A 15,829-nucleotide genomic window follows, 5' to 3' on the forward strand; every position below is an offset into this window, starting at 1 on the left:
ATCAACCGGCTCTACCGCTTCCCGCTCATCGTCCGCCGCGTCACCCAGCAGACAGGCAAGGGCAAGATCCACCGCATGTACACCCTCATCGTCGTCGGCGACGGCAACGGCCTCGTCGGCTTCGGCGAGGGCAAGGACGAGGAGGCCCCGCGCGCCGCGGAGAAGGCGCTCGCCGAGGCCGTCCGCAACATGGACTACGTCGAGCGCTTCGAGGACCGCACGATCTGGACGGACATGGAGGCCAAGCTCGGCGGCACGCGCATTCTCCTCCGCCCGCGCCCGGTCGGCTTCGGGCTCCAGTGCAACCCGAACGTGCACCAGGTGCTCAAGGCCGCGGGCATCAAGGACGTCAGCGCCAAGGTGTGGGGGAGCAGGACGCCGCTGAATGTGATCAAGGCGCTGTTTAGGATGCTGCATGCGGGTAATGCGCCGCTCGCGATGGGCGACGGTGTTGGCGGGCGCGGTAGGCGCATGGAAAAGGGCTCGGGGCTGCGCAGCAAGGACGCGATGGAGCGGGAGCGCGGGCGCAGGATTGTTGATCTGCGGACGTGGTAATAGACCCTGTCGCCGTCGGTCGAATCTTCGGGCCTCAAGCTTCGCTCAAGGTTGGCTTAGCCTCAGGCCCAGGGTCGGGACGTGCATTTTAGATTATCGAGGCATGCTACACCAGCCTAGGCTGTTTTCACTCTTCCTTCCATTACGACTGCTGTCCACCATATAGGTGCATCCCCTGCCCATTTTCTCGAAGCCCCGAATTCTGTCCATGTTCAGGGCGCCAACAATTAACTAATTAATCCATCTACGTGCATCCACCTCCAGCCCGTTATCTATGCACTAAGCTGCCAGGCCAGCGCCCCCTCGGGCATCGCACGGCGTTCCTCTCCACTGTTCCTCTCGCCGCGCATATGTGTAAGCTAACCCACCCTCCGAGTCGGAGTCCTGAAACCAGGGTCTCACCACAACTCACCACCGCGGCGCGGACCCCCCCCCCCCTCCCGCATGTGAGCTAGCGCGAGTCGGACCCAGCGCCCTTAAGTTCCATCGCGTCGAAATTAGCATAACCCTGTTACTGCAGGCGATGAATCGGATATCATCCGGATCCAGCATGCATCCCTGGACGTGCACGCAACATCCGCTTTTTATGGGATCATCCCATTTCAACTCTGGGGAGCGGGCATGGCCCGGGCACTGTCGGGCTGGCCATGGCGAGGCTGTCTGACTGTCTTCTTCTTATCGTGGATACTCCTTGCAAGGAAGGGTGTCTGCAGCTCGCGCCCTAGTTGCCGCCCCTATAGTATTCCAATAGCTATATTGCCCCATGCCTCTTATGCACAGGCAGGATGGGCCCCGCGCACGCGCGCGCGGACCTGCGGTGGGTCGATGCCGATCGCGCATCCGCAACTTTGAGCTTGCAATTGGGCTGGAGCTTGAGCTTGGGTTACTGTAATTGTGCGGTTGGATATATATTTGACATCCGTATCGGACGGGGCCAAGTGTGCGGCCCGCGAATCGTGGTGCCTACGGCTGAGGGGAATTTCGAATGGCCTTCTCAGAGTGGGCGGCATGGGTGTTTTTTTGTTTTTGTTTTTGTTTTTGTTTTTGTTTTTGTTTTTGTTTTGGGGATGGGACCCACTGCTGCTGGCCAGTGCCATCCTGCCTATGACTAAGGCTACGACTCGCTCGTCGGAGAATGCGGGTGTGCGTCCGGCTTGCTCCAAGCAACTAATTAGTACTTGGTAGTGGCTGCTAGGCGCCCAGCTGGAGCGGCGTCCCAGCCAAGGCTTCGTTAATATGCAGCGCCAGCTCTTGGCCGTTGCCTGTGGTGCCGTATACGAACGCCCTGGGCGACTTCATGATACGCTTTACTGGGCATGTAATAATAAATGAACATCGGAGCGTGAGCGAAGGTGCCGGCCTTGTGTAATAATAAATATCAGACGCGACTACGCTTGTGAAGCTAGGCCGGCCTGGAAGCTGAAGGCCTGAGGCATTAGTTCCCAGGGGCAAACGAGGTGTCAGACTCAGGAGTCAGGACGGAGGAAACGAGGAACAGCTCATTGTCTAGTACCGAGTTAAAGTCGAAGTCAAGATCAAAGCCTACCAGGGCCTTACGGTACCTCAAAGCTCCCAGAACATATCACCCATTACATCAATCATCGCACAAAGTCCAAAATCATTTCGATCAAGCGTGATTATAATCGCGGGCCGCTCTAATGCGGCCTCGTTAAAGCACTGTTAGCTGTTTAAGAGCTTTAACTACTACAGATTAACTGCTACAGGCGCTGCGTAGGTATGTTAACCACTGATACAACACGGTGTACACCTGGTACTCGATACATAATACTAGTAATGCACAACTGCTGCCTCTCTCATATATATGTGTGTAAACCTGGTGGGGGAAAGCGAAAGCGCGAACGCGAACAAAAGACAAACGTGGGCGTGAATGACAAGCGTCGTAAGTACTTGTGTCCGATGCGTGCGGTGCCAATGATGCGAGTGCCGGTGTGGTTTTAGAGTTCGAGGATGGATGGGTGAAGACGAAAGCTGATGAGAAAAGAAGAGGAGGAAAAAACGTGCGCTTAAAAACCAGGGTGAACGGTAACACGCGATAAACCCCCAGAAAACCGAAACGTGGGCAGGGGCATGTATAAACAAGAAAAACAGCGAAAAAAGTAAATCGAGGCAAGCACAAGGCCGGCGCCGAAAAAGAGGACAGAAATCAACGCAAGATAAGTTAAAAAACCCATGTCAAACAAGCGCAGTCGTCCAGGGCCCCGCTATGCGACCGCAAACAGCTTCCCGGGCGAGAACCAGTGCCGCTTGCGCATGCGCGTCGACACCTGGCGCTGCTGCACCGCGCACCCGGCGCCGAGCGCGCGCGTCGCGGGGTACGGCAGCATCTGCACGGGCAGCGGCGGCGCGGACTCGGGGCTCGGCGGCGACGCGGGCCGCGAGGGGCCCGAGCGCGAGTCGACGGGGCTGATTGTTCCCGTGGCGAGCGCGGGCGAGGTCGCGTGTGTCGGTGCTGCGCGGGCGAAGAGCGACTGGAGGTGGAACGGGTCCGATTGGCGCCGTGGGCGCGGGTGTGAGGGCGTTTGGGGGTGAGCGGCGTACTCTGGTACGGGTCGCCGTTGCTGAGGTAGCTGCATCTGCGGTTGAGGATAGTCGTGGTGGTGGAGATGTGGGTAAGGCGCCTCGTCTGCAGGGATGGGGGGGAGCTCTCGCTGGGCGAGCTGGGGCGGGGTATACTTGCTGCTGGCGCCGGCCCCGTTGCGCTGGAATGCGAGCTTAAACAAGCTCGTGACGCCCGCGGACTTGGGCGACGGCGTGCTGCCACCCGCGCTCGCTGGCGAGTCGCCGCTGATACTGGCCTGTGGGCGGGCAAAGACAGCCGCCGGCGCGAACGCGCCAAAGGGGACCGTCGCATCGCGCGCCCACAACGAGGCAGGCGTGTGTGGCTCCTCGAGGTCCTCGTCTGCGTCGAGGTAGTGGTGTTCCGATGCGTCAGCGAGCGAGACAGCCGCCATCGACGAGCCGCATTGCGATGGGCTGTGCTGCACGCCGACGAAGCTGCTCATCGTCGTACCTGGGTATGAAGGGGTGGAGTCCGGATCCGTGAAATCCCATGAAGTGGAGTCTAGATGGCGATGATGGCTGGTTGTGGCGTGAGGGGCGTGATGGGCGTGAGGGTGATGGTGGAGGTGATACGTCGGCTGCTGCTGCCGATGGCTCGAGGGCGTCTCGTATCCCAGGTCGACGGAGGAGGGGGGCATGTCGGCGTGCGAACGCGTGAAGGTGAGGGATATCTTGGACAGCGGCGACGGCGTGCCGAGGTAGAACGATGGCGTCTCTGGCGAATTCGGCTCGCTGTCCACGGCGGTGTGCATGCTCGACGACAGGGTCGAGAGCGAGTCCGCGGCCCCGCCGTAGAATGGCCGGCGGCTGCAGTGGGTGTCGATGGTGAGGCGCGCCTTGCGCGGCATGTGTGAAGGACGCGGAATAGGGATGCCCTCGGGAGTCGACGGCGCCGACGGTATTGACGAGTCCGATAGGGCGGGCGAGATGGGCGAGTACGTGGAGGGCGGCGTCCGAATGGAGTCGTTGGCGTACAACTTGAGCGGGTGCACGAGAGACGGCGAGGGAGATCGTATGGATGACTCCCACGTCGCCGCATTGCTCTGCGTAAATTCCGCGTCCCAACTGGGCTCGCGGATCGTAGTCTGTGGTGCGCCCATCTCGGTATCCGAGTCCTTGCTCCAAAAAGACCGTAGGGTCTCATCTTGTGGAACCTGGACCTCTGCGGGTTCATCCTTGGTGGACGAGGCGTCGCTGTCGCTGCTGCCACTTCCCTCAAGATCGAGGTCGACCTCCCAGGCGCAGCGAGCCATACTGCCCTCGAAAACAACCCCGTCGGCGTAGAAGTTGTCGATAGTCATGATAGCTGCGCGGACGTCAGCCAGAGTGATGCGATGCCGCCAGTCGACCTCCAGCATGCGAATGAGGATGTCGTTGATCTCAGGAGAAATAGGGAGGACAGTGGGGAGGAAGTTAATAGGGTCCTGGAGATATGCCTGGAAGGTCGGGTCGGAGGTGGAAGCCGACTTCCACGGATTACGTCCCGTGGCGAGGTTCAAGAGGATGATGGCCAACGACCAGATGTCGTTGAACAGAGGCGAGTAGGACCCTGTGGGTGCGAAAGCACCACCCTGGCATTCTGATTAAACGGGCGTAAGAAATGTGAAAAATGAAAAAGGCATTGCGGTTCGCTTACCTGGACTCATGTGGTACACGCTGCCTGTCCGGAACTCCTCGCTGAACCTATCGGTCGTGGCGAGGCCGAAATCAGTGATGCCAACGCGATAGCCGCCGTCAAAGCATAGCACGTTTTCTGGCTTGAGGTCTCGGTGGTAGATACCGAGTGAGTGGCAGTACTCAACAGCGTCGAGGAGCTGGAGGAAGATGTGCTTTATAAGCGCATTGTTGCCGAGATAGCGACAGCTGTGGAGGATCTGGGAGAACAAGTCTCCGTCGCTGGCGAAGTCCATGATGATGAACGTATAGGGGTGCTCCTCGAGGACGCGGTGAAGCTTCACGACGTTAGGATGGGCGGAGGCGAGGCGGTGCAGGGTGATCTCGCGAATGTGGAGCTGGCGCTGACGGGAGAGCGACTGGGCGGGGTTGTTTACGAGACACTTGACTGCGTACGAGGGCAGAGCAGGGTCCGTGACGTCGACAGCACGGTAGACGACACCGTATCCGCCAACACCGAGAACCTCGACGAGTTCGAGGTTTCCGCCATCAATGTAGGTGCCCAGGGCAGGGGGCGGAGGTGCGACGGAGGCGGCGGTTTTGGAGGGCATTTCGCACGCGCAACTAAGTGCAGCGAGATGGGGAGAGAGAGAAGAGCCTCCGAGTCTAGGGAGGAGTTGAGGTCGCCGTCGAGGGGCAGGTGTGAGAGGGGCTTGCCGACTGAGCCTAGCGTTTTAGAGGGGTGGAGGAGGGAGGAGCGATATATAAGAGGGATTTCTATTGGGAAGGCGTGTTGAACATGAGGCTGGCCAGCACGAGATGTGCAGGCGTTGTGCAAGTGTGATGGGTCGTGAGAGGGCGTGTCTCTGAAGCACGATGGAGACTTGAGCGTTTTTCTATGAGAGATGCAAACACGAGCCAGGTGAGATATGTTGTCGTCCATTTCAATTAGCCGTCGCGGGAGTGCCCAGAGTGGAAAAATGTCCAACGATCGCTTCCTCGTCATCGAAGCACACTCCAATTCCCCAATCCGGAAGCTCTGATCGCTGCCACATTCGAAAAGGGTTTCGCTCTCATTAAGCCCCTCCACAGATCTCGATCCCTCGATCTCTTCCGATCTCCCTCTTCTTCGTCTATCTTTCTGTCATACCGCCACCGTCATCCCGTCTCTCTGACAAACACAGCAGAAAAGGAATCACCTGCTACACCCAGCTGTGCGATACGCATCATTATGACGCTCCAACTCACCCGTCTGCATCGGCCACCTCCAAGTCTCACCTCTGTCTCATCGCCTGCACAGGCAAACCCTTGCCATGGAACGCGGACAGTGCTTCCGCAGAGAGATCAATCCTTGGCAAGCATGGCAAAGAAATGAGATATGTAGTGATTGCAAAGAGGATTATTTAAACGTTGCGTCGCGTGCCTCGCGCGTGCCTGTGGTCTAGCCTCGACATGGACAGACGAGCGGACCCAGCGAGACCCAGCGAGCAGCAGCCAGGCCTGTGCCTCCGGCCCGCCGTCTAGGGCAGCCTGGACGGCCAGCACTCGGCCAGCCTCGGGTTGCCTCAGGCCCCGCCGCAGCGCCCAAGTTCCCGCCCGCTGGACCCACCAATGGGCTGCGGCGCCTGTGGGTTTATGGTCAAAGTGGTCTCCAAACCATTTCTGGGCGCCTGATACATTCCTAGACGACACATCCAGCTTGTGCAACGGAAGGCAACAGATCGTGCGCTACGGATCGAGAGGTGATCTTACCAAATCAACTTCATGTAAAACGTTGGCGTAAGCGTTTCAAAAGCGTTTATCCTTGTGTAAGCTAGTTTATTTTCCTGTGAGACACCGCCGGTACCGAAGCAGCTTGGAAGAATTGGAAACGACGGAAGTGGAAGCTTGCCTCAAGATAAGCGCTGACCTCTGGTGCAGGGACACAGCTTGCGAATAATTTAGGCCGTCCAACGGGGTCTCCGGTTTCAGAGGCAGTACCGGCGAACTGAAGACCTTTGGAGGAATGAGTACAGCGAGGTTAGAAGACAAAATTTGCACCCAGGGTGAAGTACTTTGACAGCCAATTTATTTCTTTTTAGGTTCACTTGGTGTAAAAACTCAGCGAATTTGCAGGATTTGCGCCAATGCTAGTAAGTTGCCGCTACACGTGATCACAGCGCGTCCAGCGCGTCAGAAATAAAGTTCTGAGTTGCGGAGTCGGCGGAGACCGAATTTATTAGGTCATGTGGGCATATGTTCATGTTCGTTTTCAGCGCGTGGTGCAGGACCACGTTCCCCCTCGACGTTCAGGACGACGAACACGCCCCTTTCACGCGACCCCAGCGCTGCTCATCGCCCTCCGATAGCCGGTCTTCATCTCGATTGCTGCTCTTTCTGCACCCCCGTTTCATAATCTAACGTTTCGACCACACCAATGTCCTCCCGTGCCTTTACCGTCTTCCAGGACATACCTGCAGAAATCAGCAAGCCTGCGCGTGCAAAGCGTGCTGCGGCGCTGAAGCCGGCTTCATCCCCAGTCGTATCCACATCCCTATCCACCCTAGCTTCTATTGAGAAGGAGAACCTTCACCCAGTCACCGGAACACCTGCCGGCCCAGGCTCCAACAGTAATATCAAGAAACGCAAGGCGTCCGGCGTCCTGGCGTCCAAGATCGTTACTACTCCAGCCACGACTGCCCCCTCTAAGAAGGACAAGGACGCTCAACCTCGGAAACCTTCTTCCTCCAAAGGCAAGAGTTCCGAAGGCCGCAAGAGCAGCAAGAAGGTGTCCAGCCGCAAGGCGTCGTCCACCCTCTCCATCGTTGACGAGAAAAACGCACCGAATGACCCTACAACAAAGCCGCTTTCTCAGGCGACCGTGGAACAGGCAGTCATCGATTCCAAGTGTTACGAATTCACTGTTTCGCCATTAGCGGATGTCTCTCGTGCTTTCGACATCACATCTCCCACAGACGGCGAACTTCAGACACGGGAAATGAAGAACGTAAGTGACTTGGATCCGTCCTTATAATTTGGACGCCGCTCATGTAAAGCTACAGGATCTACCCACTGCAATACGCGACTACTTCTCCCCTTCATTAGGACAGCACTCATCTACCACCGACCGCGACTCGTCGGAACCTGCCGCTCCTGAAGCTACAACTACCGATCAAACCACGCTATCAACACCGGAGCGTAAGAAACTGTACTCCTCGTTCACCTTCTCGTCTCCCTCCCCATCGTCGCCTCGCTCTGAGCAGCAGCAACTTGAGCAGGAACCAGCTCCGCAATAATCCGCACACGCATCCTTCATCCTTCATCCCTTTAACCCCTAACTCCCTAACCCCCTCTATATTATGTCTGGCGATGTTTTCGCCGTCATCATCATGGACATATCATTGCATTGGCTTCACTCCACATTATAGGCATCTCATGTTTATAACCTTGATATTTATCTATTGGGCCATCTCGTATCCTCCCCTCCTTTGCATTACGGTTCCCTATAGCGTTGCGCCTATGCCACTGCGTTCCTCCCCCGGCCGCCTGCTTAGGTATCTTGGATCCCGCCTTTACGCATGCATTACACTGTCTCGGTCGCATTTGGAGAGCATATGTACTTTTAATCTACTCCAGCATCAATCTAGTTGACGTTGTGACATTGACGCCCCTTGCCAGCTTGTCTTTGACGATAAGGTGGACGACTTTGGACAGTGCCGCCGAACGTTCGGCTGCGTGCAGCGATATGCGTGGGGAACTGATACATTGCCGCGGGCGTCTAAGAGGTGAGTCGCGTGCCATCACAAGGATACATACAAGGACCTCTTATCTATCGGAATACCCCACTCGCAGTGATGCAGTGATGGTCCACAGTCGGCTAAGTTCTTCCACTGGCACCTGAGCTTGCAAGCGCGATAACAAGTTAGGAACGCATGCCCAACGTATAATACACCGCTTGTGGATGGATGGGTGGTGTGAAGGCCGCCCTCGTCCACGCCCCCAAGGAACCCCAAAGCCTCCGCCATGAGTCTGCTTAGTCGCATCGCGCACGCCCTCGAAGTCGAGCACGACCCGTCGAAGAGCTATGCAGAGCAGTTCACCACGGTGAGGCTTATCTCCTCCCCTCACGCGTGCTGCTGTGCCCGATAAGGCCATAAGAGCTCCACTAACTCCCACTGGCGCGCGCAGAACGAGGACTTGCTGCCTGTGGTGCCCGAGAACAGGACGTGGAGGGGTTACAACTATGTCGCTTTGTGGGTCGCCCCTTCTTTTTTCGAGACGCGTCTTGGCCTCACGCTAGCTAATTATGGTTGAATGAACATGCAGCTGGATCGCGGATATGTTCAATATCAATACGTGAGTTCTTCAGTCGGATGTTGATCATGCGTTGCAGTGCGTGCTCACGAATTGGGGTCGATCGATCGTACGACCAGGTGGATGATCGTGTCGTCCATGATTCAGCTGGGGATGTCGTGGTGGCAAGCGTATCTCTGCGTGTGGGTGGGATACGGGCTCGTTACGCCCTTCATTGTCGCGAACGCGCGCCCGGGCGCGATACACCACGTCACGTTTCCTGTCGTGAACCGCACGAGCTTCGGGGTTTTCGGGAGTCTGTGGTGTGTTTTCAACAGAGGGGCGATGGCTTGGTGAGTTTCTCCTCGCAATTTGTTTTGATGCGCACGCGTTTTGCTGAGGCAAACACATGCAGTATCTGGTACGGAGTGCAGTCGAGCATCGGGGGAACGTGTGTCTTGGTCATGCTCAGAGCTATGTGGCCCAGTGTAAACAATATTCGTAAGACCATATTACGAAGGTTGCGAAGGAGTCGCAGATTGTCTGACCGAGCTCCTCCAGCGAACTCTCTCCCGGAATCGTCGGGGACTAACACGCGCGACTTCATGTGTTTTCTTCTCTTCTGGTTGATATCGCTGCCTGCCATATGGTACCCGGTTCATAAAATGTATGTGAACACTTTTCCATACCGCATACTAGGATTGGCAGTATTAACCTGCATCCGCAAGACGTCACTTTTTCGTCGTAAAGATGATTGTTACTCCAATAGCGGCTGTCGTCTTTCTGATCTGGTGCATCGTCAAGGCTCACGGAGTAGGCCCCATTCTCAACCAGCCGTCGCAGCTCCATGGATCCAATCTCGGGTGGGCAATGATCGTCAGCCTAATGTCGTGCATCAGCAACTCTGCGACGCTCGTGACGTGAGTCTAATTCTTCGACCTCCCTCTTGCCAGAGCGTGCCACTGATTGCTACACTGACTTTCAACCCTCGGACGGGCCTCGGTGTTCGCTGTCATATATCATATACACTGTTTTGGCGCGCTCTCCTGGAATTGGCTCGTTATCTACTCGGCATTGACACGGCCTTCCCGGGATCCCCTGACTTCTCCGTGCGCTACCACCCTCTCGCGCTGGATCGACATACTGGACTATATCCTCGACTGAACTGTCCTGGAATTGGATTTTTACCTTTCACCCCCCACCGACTCGGGTCTCGCGATTTCGCCAACGTAGTAACGCGCCCGACTTTGCTTCGCGCGCGCGCAGCCCAGCGGCGGCGCTGTATCCACAGCTATTTGCAATTCCGCTCACGACTGGTGTCGTGTGCCTTATCGGCATCATAGTCAGCTCTTCCTCGCAGGCAATCTATGGGGAGGCTATCTGGAGCCCGATTGACCTTCTCGGCACGTTCCTCAACAATGACCCCTCCCCGGCGGCCCGTTTTGGGGTGAGTTTTTCTCGAAGTTGAATTTTGGCTTCTTTTGCTCTCTTTGCTTTTTGGCGGCACATCGCGGTGTGCTTCGATCCGGCACCCGCGGAGACGTTGGCATAACCCTCGGTGCTGCGGGTTGCAAGAACTGTCTGAAGCGAATGGGAGCTTTGACTGACGTGCTGTTGCAACGGCTGTTTGACAGGTCTGGTTCATATCCGCCTCTTTCATCATAGCGCAGGTACGTCATACATAGGTACAGGTCATAGCAACGATCATAGCTGACGAAAGCCGATCGTGCTCTCCAACTCTCCCCAACTGCTCCTCCTCTGTGCTTCGCGTTGACACCTGTTGACACCGCGTTGACGGGCGGACGCTGTACACTATGCGCGACGCGACACGATCCACGCCCGTTCCGTGTATTGCATATGATGTACTATTTTTGTCAATTGTGTGCATCAGATCGGGTATGTATCCGTTTGTGAAGTCTCGCCCGACACCAGCGGCGGGATCTCGTCGTCGCTGTTTGCTCAGCGTTCTTTTTTACGACAGGACCAATATATCTGCAAATTCTGTCAGCGCTGGCTGCGATCTGACGGCGCTATGTCCTCGTTTCATCGTGCGTGTCTTTCGTTGGCTGCATAGAGAGCACCCCTTGACGTAGTGATGGTGTCTGTATGTTCGTATGTGCTGCGCAGAACATCCGACGTGGAGGGTATATCGCCGCTATCGTAGGGTTGTGCATGTGCCCGTGGAACCTGCTCAAGAGCAGCAACAGCTTCACGTCGTACCTCTCCGCGTACTCGGTGTTTTTGAGCTCGATCGCGGGGGTGATGATCACCGAGTACTATGTCATTCGCAAGGGGCACTACAAGGTGACCGACCTGTACTCGACGACCCGTGACAGCTGGTACTGGTACACGTGGGGGATCAACTTCAGGTAGGTGTTCCCTGCGTCATGCTCCCGTGCGGGATGATGGGAAAAGCTGACCGTGGATCATATTCTTGGGTGACATAGGGCGTACGCAGCGTATATCGCCGGTATTATGATCAACGTGGTGGGCTTCGCCGGAGCAAGTAAGTTTTTTTAGTGACATACACCGAGATCCATACGATGCTAACTGGGTTTCTTAGCTGGCCAGACCGTGCCCATCGCCGCCACGCGGATCTATGAGCTCTCATTCTTCACGGGTTTTGGCACGTCTGCCATCGTCTATTATGTTCTTAACCGCATCTTCCCTGTCCCTGGAGCGGCGACCGATTTCGTGGAGACGGACGTGTCGAGATATGAAGACCGTGATGACAAGTCGATATCGTCGTCGCAATCGCACAAAGGCCCGGAGATTACTGAGGTGCCGGTTGATGTAAAGGAGGAAAAGCGAGATTCGATTGACGCATAGCCAACGTCAACTGTATGTGATCAGACGCCACCTTTAGTAGCAGTGGCATCGTTTTTGTAATAAGCCTAATTATAAGATATCACCAATATGCAAACATTATCGCTTTCTCTTCCTCATGGTGATGAATGACGTGTTGGATCTGCTTGACTTCGCTGAAATGAAAGGGATGGGAGGAGAGTGTCTGTATCGGGATATGTCGGCGGACTCGCTCGGACCGTTTACCCCGCGCCTCGTGTGATGTCATCGAGGGGGTATGCGCTCACCAAGATGTTGGAGTGTGACTTCGATTCTCGACGGTATATAACAGCGCTGCCGTTCGAAAGGGCAAAAAAAAGACAACTTGACAATGTCCTCCAACACTAACACCTTTGCGCCTACCTCTCAGGGTGGCACCAATTCGCCCCCTCTGGAAGCAAGCGGTCAGCACCGCACCATGGGCGTGTCCTCCATCGATGGAAGCGTATCAAAGCCTGCCATGGATATTGATCAGAGGGCCGGTACGTGAAACGCATCTACAGATCCTGATAGGCACCTTTTTCATGTTTCACGCGACTTACAGCCTATTTCCATGAGTCGGTGAGCAATGACCCCTTTGATCATCGGCACGCAATTAGACTGCGTGCTATTCTTGGACCCCTCTTTATAGATACTGACATGATAACCGTGGGCAGGACAAGCAGCAATCTGGGACGATGGTAGATGAAGAGCCGACACGTCCCGAGAAGATCAAGACAGATTGAACGGCCCCCTCGATGATATATGCGGATGAGCGCCAGATAATGGTAAGTGACCCATGTCTACCTTGAGGTTTGCACGAGAAGGTTGAACGTTGGGCAGTAAAATTGATGGAAACGGCCATCGTTGTGCTTCTATTGGCTAGACTGTAATCTTACATGCACGATGTACACTACTGTTCGATACTGCCTCCGCGAATTTCGAACCTTGCGCTCACCCTTACACGTCTGGATAGTCGCCGGGTCTGGAGACAAAGATCTTCTTGCTATGATCCAGATGTCTTGTGCACCACTTCTCGAAGCTTGAGCACTTGAATTCCCCGACGAGATCTTTGTTCTCTTCAATGTCAAGTTGAGAGTCGTACGGTCTGGCAACACCGTCCGTAGGAGCCGCACTGATGGGATTCAGGTGTTCGACGGACACGTTTTCGCTCCCAGGAACCTGACGCAAGATTCTGGCAAACACGCCGCACATTTGATACTTAGTGAAACGTTCTTTGGCGGAACAGTGGATGATGCGAGGCAAGTCCTTCTCCGATGCTGTATCTTTAGATCAGTCTATTTCGAGAATAGCAGTTGCTGAAAAAGGCGAGAGAGGGAAGTGGAAACTGAAGGGTTACGCACCCGAGAGCCGGACCAAAAACCTGGCGATGTCGACAACGTTCGTAGGGTAACGGGCTGCGTAGTCGTCCATCTCCCTGCTCTTCTTGTCTATTACGTAGTCCATTAGAACATTGACTGCGGTGTCAGAATTCTCCGGCGCTGGACCATAGCTGCGGTATACGTCAAGGCTATGTGAGTGATCGGTTCAAGGTTTATCGCCCGATGTCAATACATACAGTACGGGGACCCTGAGCACGGTAGCTTTGGCACCCTCATTGTCGCGGGCGGCGAGGACCTTATCCTCACCATCGCGCTTGCTTACCCCATAAGCCTGCAGGGGGTTGGTTTTAGCACTTGTGGGGTAGCCTGACGGTGTCCGTTCCTTGTTGTCCTTGAGGCCATCAAAGACATAATCTTCGCATCATTAATATCACACAATTCATGATCGTAACGGCACATACCCGTTGAGATATATATGAGCGTGAAACCGAGACTTGATGAGAAACTGGCAAGGTTCCGTGGAACTTCGACATTTAGCTTTACGCAAAGTAGTCAAGTTAGTGCCCAGTGCGTGGACGAAGTGTTTGCCCACACACTTTTGTAGCTATGCTATTCGCATCCTGATTTCATTACAAGTTAATCATAGCGTATAAACAGCGACGGACCCTAGCTCACATTCGTGAACGCGTCGGGCCGGCGTTCAGCGGCGCAGTGGATAACCCCTTGTCAACGGGATCGTCAGCACTCGCCCCATGACCTGGAAGGATCCATACATGCGGGTTCATTCGAATCCTTCTTCCAATTCTTGAAGAATGCAGCCGTTTCTGCCTCATCCAGTAGGTTAAGTTTCGTAAGGCCCTCTGATGGCCGTGAGTTGGCGAGTCCAGTGACGTTGTGCCCATGTGTCTTGAAGGCCTGATACACGGCACTCCCAAGAACGCCGGATGCGCCTATATGTTAGGCGTGCATTGAAGCAGCTCTCAACAGTTCAGGATGCTGATGTGGACGTACCTGTGACCAAGATTTTCATGCTGGCTGTTCGTGAACGTGGGGGAAGCAGAAGAGATCGCGCAATCCCACAGGGGTCCTGACCGGATATAGCTTTCGGACGTTGCCGACCAGCGACCATGAATCTGTCCATGTCTTTGTGCGTCTCTTCGCATTCAGCTGTCGCACGTCCTCTCCCTTCACCAGCGAAAGGCAGAGATTTTCCACTGCAGCTCATATACACCACTGTATCTCGACTATAGGCTGAACCCTCTACCTCCCCGCCTCTCGCGATGAACGCACCCGACTATATATTTCCCTTCAATGAGACAAAACTGCTCTTTTTGCCGTGCCTCGACTTGAATGCTCCAGATGCCTACTCCCGGAACTCCAACGGCGCGTCTTACCTTGGCGGCGAACTAAACCCTCACACAGGGATGATAGCTCAGGTGACAGTGAGGCTGAGGGGTGATCTGAAGCTGTATGCGTCGCGTGTGCAGGGCCACGCTTGCCACTTGCATTTGGATACGACCCCACTGACTGAAGCATTGCCAGCTCAATGGTGAACTCTTCTAAACTCCTTGTCGCGGAGCGCATCATAGTGAGTAGAGATCTTCATACTTTGCCAAGGGCGCATATACCCATTCCCCCAACTCGTCAGTCCGTCATCGAGATGCTTGTACTCTCACACATACACTCCGCCCCTGCGCTCCCTGAAACTGTCATCGTGCATTCTAATGGATACACCCTTGAGGGTAGTGAGTCGGCTCGCACCTCTTTCCGGCTGTCTTTTCCTTTGCTCATGGTCTCTTAAAATTTGCACCTTTATTCGGGTAGCCAGGAAGCCATGGACGTACGGCCTCAATGCGAAGCTGACATGGGGAGGGCAGAACTTGCTGCCTGCCGACGACAAATGGACCTTTACGATTGAGCCTGTCGGGTGACGCGCAACTTGACACCGCGGCGATCTTGACCCTCCCGAGTCTCAGGATCTCTGGTCTTGCTCTCCTCTGGTGTTGAGGAAGATCTTCTATGCTGCAGTTGCATCTCACGTTGGTGTTCTTCGGCTTACGGCCCGGTTTCAATAGCGAAGGTTTATCAGGAGGCTTCATCTCTGTTGGTCCGTCAACGCCTGCTGTGGGAGTAGTTTCTATACGATGTAAAGTCTATTTCGTGCCTCGAATGCTTCTGACGACGTCGAAAATCCACTCTCGGTCTTCATTTCATTCAGGTCAAGCGTGCAATAAGAGTTCGAGAAGTCGCAAGGGTTATCTTCGGCTTTCGTCTGGACTATTAGACAATACCGGGAGCTGGACGATCATCCTTACGACGTGCAAATTCATATGAGCGGCGCTGCCTAGGTTCAGCCATTCCTTGGAATTCTGTTCCAGGTGGAGTTGAGCGCTTTTAGTTGAGTCCAATTACAATTGGAGTGACTTGACATGATGACGCAAGCAACTACCGGGAGGTTTGGAGTAAGCTGTTCCGTCTGACTTTGGGGGTGCGGGATTTGGCGGGCCCCCTCGCTTACGTTATTCTCAGGCCCCAGTGCCGTGTGCGCACGCAGAGCGCGCAGCGGGCCCGCCGGTGCGTCGCCATGGCAGTATTTATGGCGATCAACCCGCGCTTCGGCGAGCGAGCCAAAGCGGCGGTAG

General features: G+C 55.3%; 6 protein-coding genes across 6 annotated transcripts; 4 read left to right on the forward strand and 2 right to left on the reverse strand.

The window, feature by feature from the left end:
• Positions 1–33: 33 nt before the first annotated feature.
• Positions 34–555, forward strand: CONPUDRAFT_60915 (ribosomal protein S5 domain 2-like protein; the record flags this gene model as incomplete). Its single annotated transcript, XM_007772943.1, has 1 exon — positions 34–555. A coding segment is annotated over one exon (522 nt), but the record flags the coding sequence as incomplete, so codon positions are not given.
• A 3,863-nt stretch (positions 556–4,418) lies between these two features.
• On the reverse strand, positions 4,419–5,360 carry CONPUDRAFT_24719 (kinase-like protein; the record flags this gene model as incomplete). The annotated part of the gene is made up of 2 exons (XM_007772886.1): positions 4,419–4,714; positions 4,772–5,360. Coding segments are annotated over 2 exons (885 nt in total), but the record flags the coding sequence as incomplete, so codon positions are not given.
• A 1,669-nt stretch (positions 5,361–7,029) lies between these two features.
• CONPUDRAFT_167492 (uncharacterized protein) lies at positions 7,030–8,075 on the forward strand. The gene is made up of 2 exons (XM_007773327.1): positions 7,030–7,735; positions 7,791–8,075. The coding sequence occupies exons 1-2, from the start codon at positions 7,166–7,168 to the stop codon at positions 8,022–8,024; spliced, it is 804 nt and encodes a 267-aa protein (XP_007771517.1). The 5' UTR covers positions 7,030–7,165; the 3' UTR covers positions 8,025–8,075.
• Positions 8,076–8,575: 500 nt separating this feature from the next.
• CONPUDRAFT_108430 (NCS1 nucleoside transporter family) lies at positions 8,576–11,941 on the forward strand. Its single transcript, XM_007773328.1, has 14 exons — positions 8,576–8,832; positions 8,917–8,981; positions 9,055–9,084; positions 9,162–9,374; positions 9,437–9,522; positions 9,583–9,688; positions 9,750–9,941; positions 10,255–10,468; positions 10,656–10,691; positions 10,913–10,917; positions 11,003–11,069; positions 11,149–11,390; positions 11,469–11,527; positions 11,585–11,941. The coding sequence occupies exons 1-14, from the start codon at positions 8,752–8,754 to the stop codon at positions 11,848–11,850; spliced, it is 1,662 nt and encodes a 553-aa protein (XP_007771518.1). The 5' UTR covers positions 8,576–8,751; the 3' UTR covers positions 11,851–11,941.
• Positions 11,942–12,196: 255 nt separating this feature from the next.
• Positions 12,197–12,590, forward strand: CONPUDRAFT_156476 (uncharacterized protein; the record flags this gene model as incomplete). The annotated part of the gene is made up of 3 exons (XM_007773329.1): positions 12,197–12,347; positions 12,410–12,426; positions 12,522–12,590. 3 exons carry the CDS (start codon positions 12,197–12,199, stop codon positions 12,588–12,590), a joined length of 237 nt encoding a protein of 78 aa, XP_007771519.1.
• Positions 12,591–12,681: 91 nt separating this feature from the next.
• CONPUDRAFT_138746 (NAD(P)-binding protein) lies at positions 12,682–14,243 on the reverse strand. Its single transcript, XM_007773330.1, has 8 exons — positions 14,199–14,243; positions 13,961–14,137; positions 13,863–13,909; positions 13,784–13,807; positions 13,649–13,724; positions 13,424–13,601; positions 13,209–13,357; positions 12,682–13,124 (listed from the first exon to the last, which is right to left on the reverse strand). Exons 1-8 carry the CDS (start codon positions 14,215–14,217, stop codon positions 12,805–12,807), a joined length of 990 nt encoding a protein of 329 aa, XP_007771520.1. The 5' UTR covers positions 14,218–14,243; the 3' UTR covers positions 12,682–12,804.
• Between the last annotated feature and the right edge of the window lie 1,586 nt (positions 14,244–15,829).

The sequence above is a fragment of the Coniophora puteana genome, assembly GCF_000271625.1.
Source record: "Coniophora puteana RWD-64-598 SS2 unplaced genomic scaffold CONPUscaffold_10, whole genome shotgun sequence".
NCBI lineage: Eukaryota > Fungi > Basidiomycota > Agaricomycetes > Boletales > Coniophoraceae > Coniophora > Coniophora puteana.

Bases quoted from the DNA above. Each gene is read 5' to 3' on its own strand.
- CONPUDRAFT_167492 (XM_007773327.1), top strand. From the start codon at position 7,166: ATGTCCTCCCGTGCCTTTACCGTCTTCCAGGACATACCTGCAGAAATC. The intron at 7,736-7,790 runs GTAAGTGACTTG...GTAAAGCTACAG, and splicing joins AGACACGGGAAATGAAGAAC to GATCTACCCACTGCAATACG.
- CONPUDRAFT_108430 (XM_007773328.1), top strand. From the start codon at position 8,752: ATGAGTCTGCTTAGTCGCATCGCGCACGCCCTCGAAGTCGAGCACGAC. The intron at 9,942-10,254 runs GTGAGTCTAATT...TCGCCAACGTAG, and splicing joins AACTCTGCGACGCTCGTGAC to TAACGCGCCCGACTTTGCTT. The intron at 11,070-11,148 runs GTGCGTGTCTTT...TGTGCTGCGCAG, and splicing joins CGCTATGTCCTCGTTTCATC to AACATCCGACGTGGAGGGTA.
- CONPUDRAFT_138746 (XM_007773330.1), bottom strand. The intron at 13,808-13,862 runs GTGAGCTAGGGT...TAATGAAATCAG, and splicing joins GGCCCGACGCGTTCACGAAT to GATGCGAATAGCATAGCTAC. The intron at 13,602-13,648 runs GTATGTGCCGTT...AATGATGCGAAG, and splicing joins GCTCATATATATCTCAACGG to ATTATGTCTTTGATGGCCTC.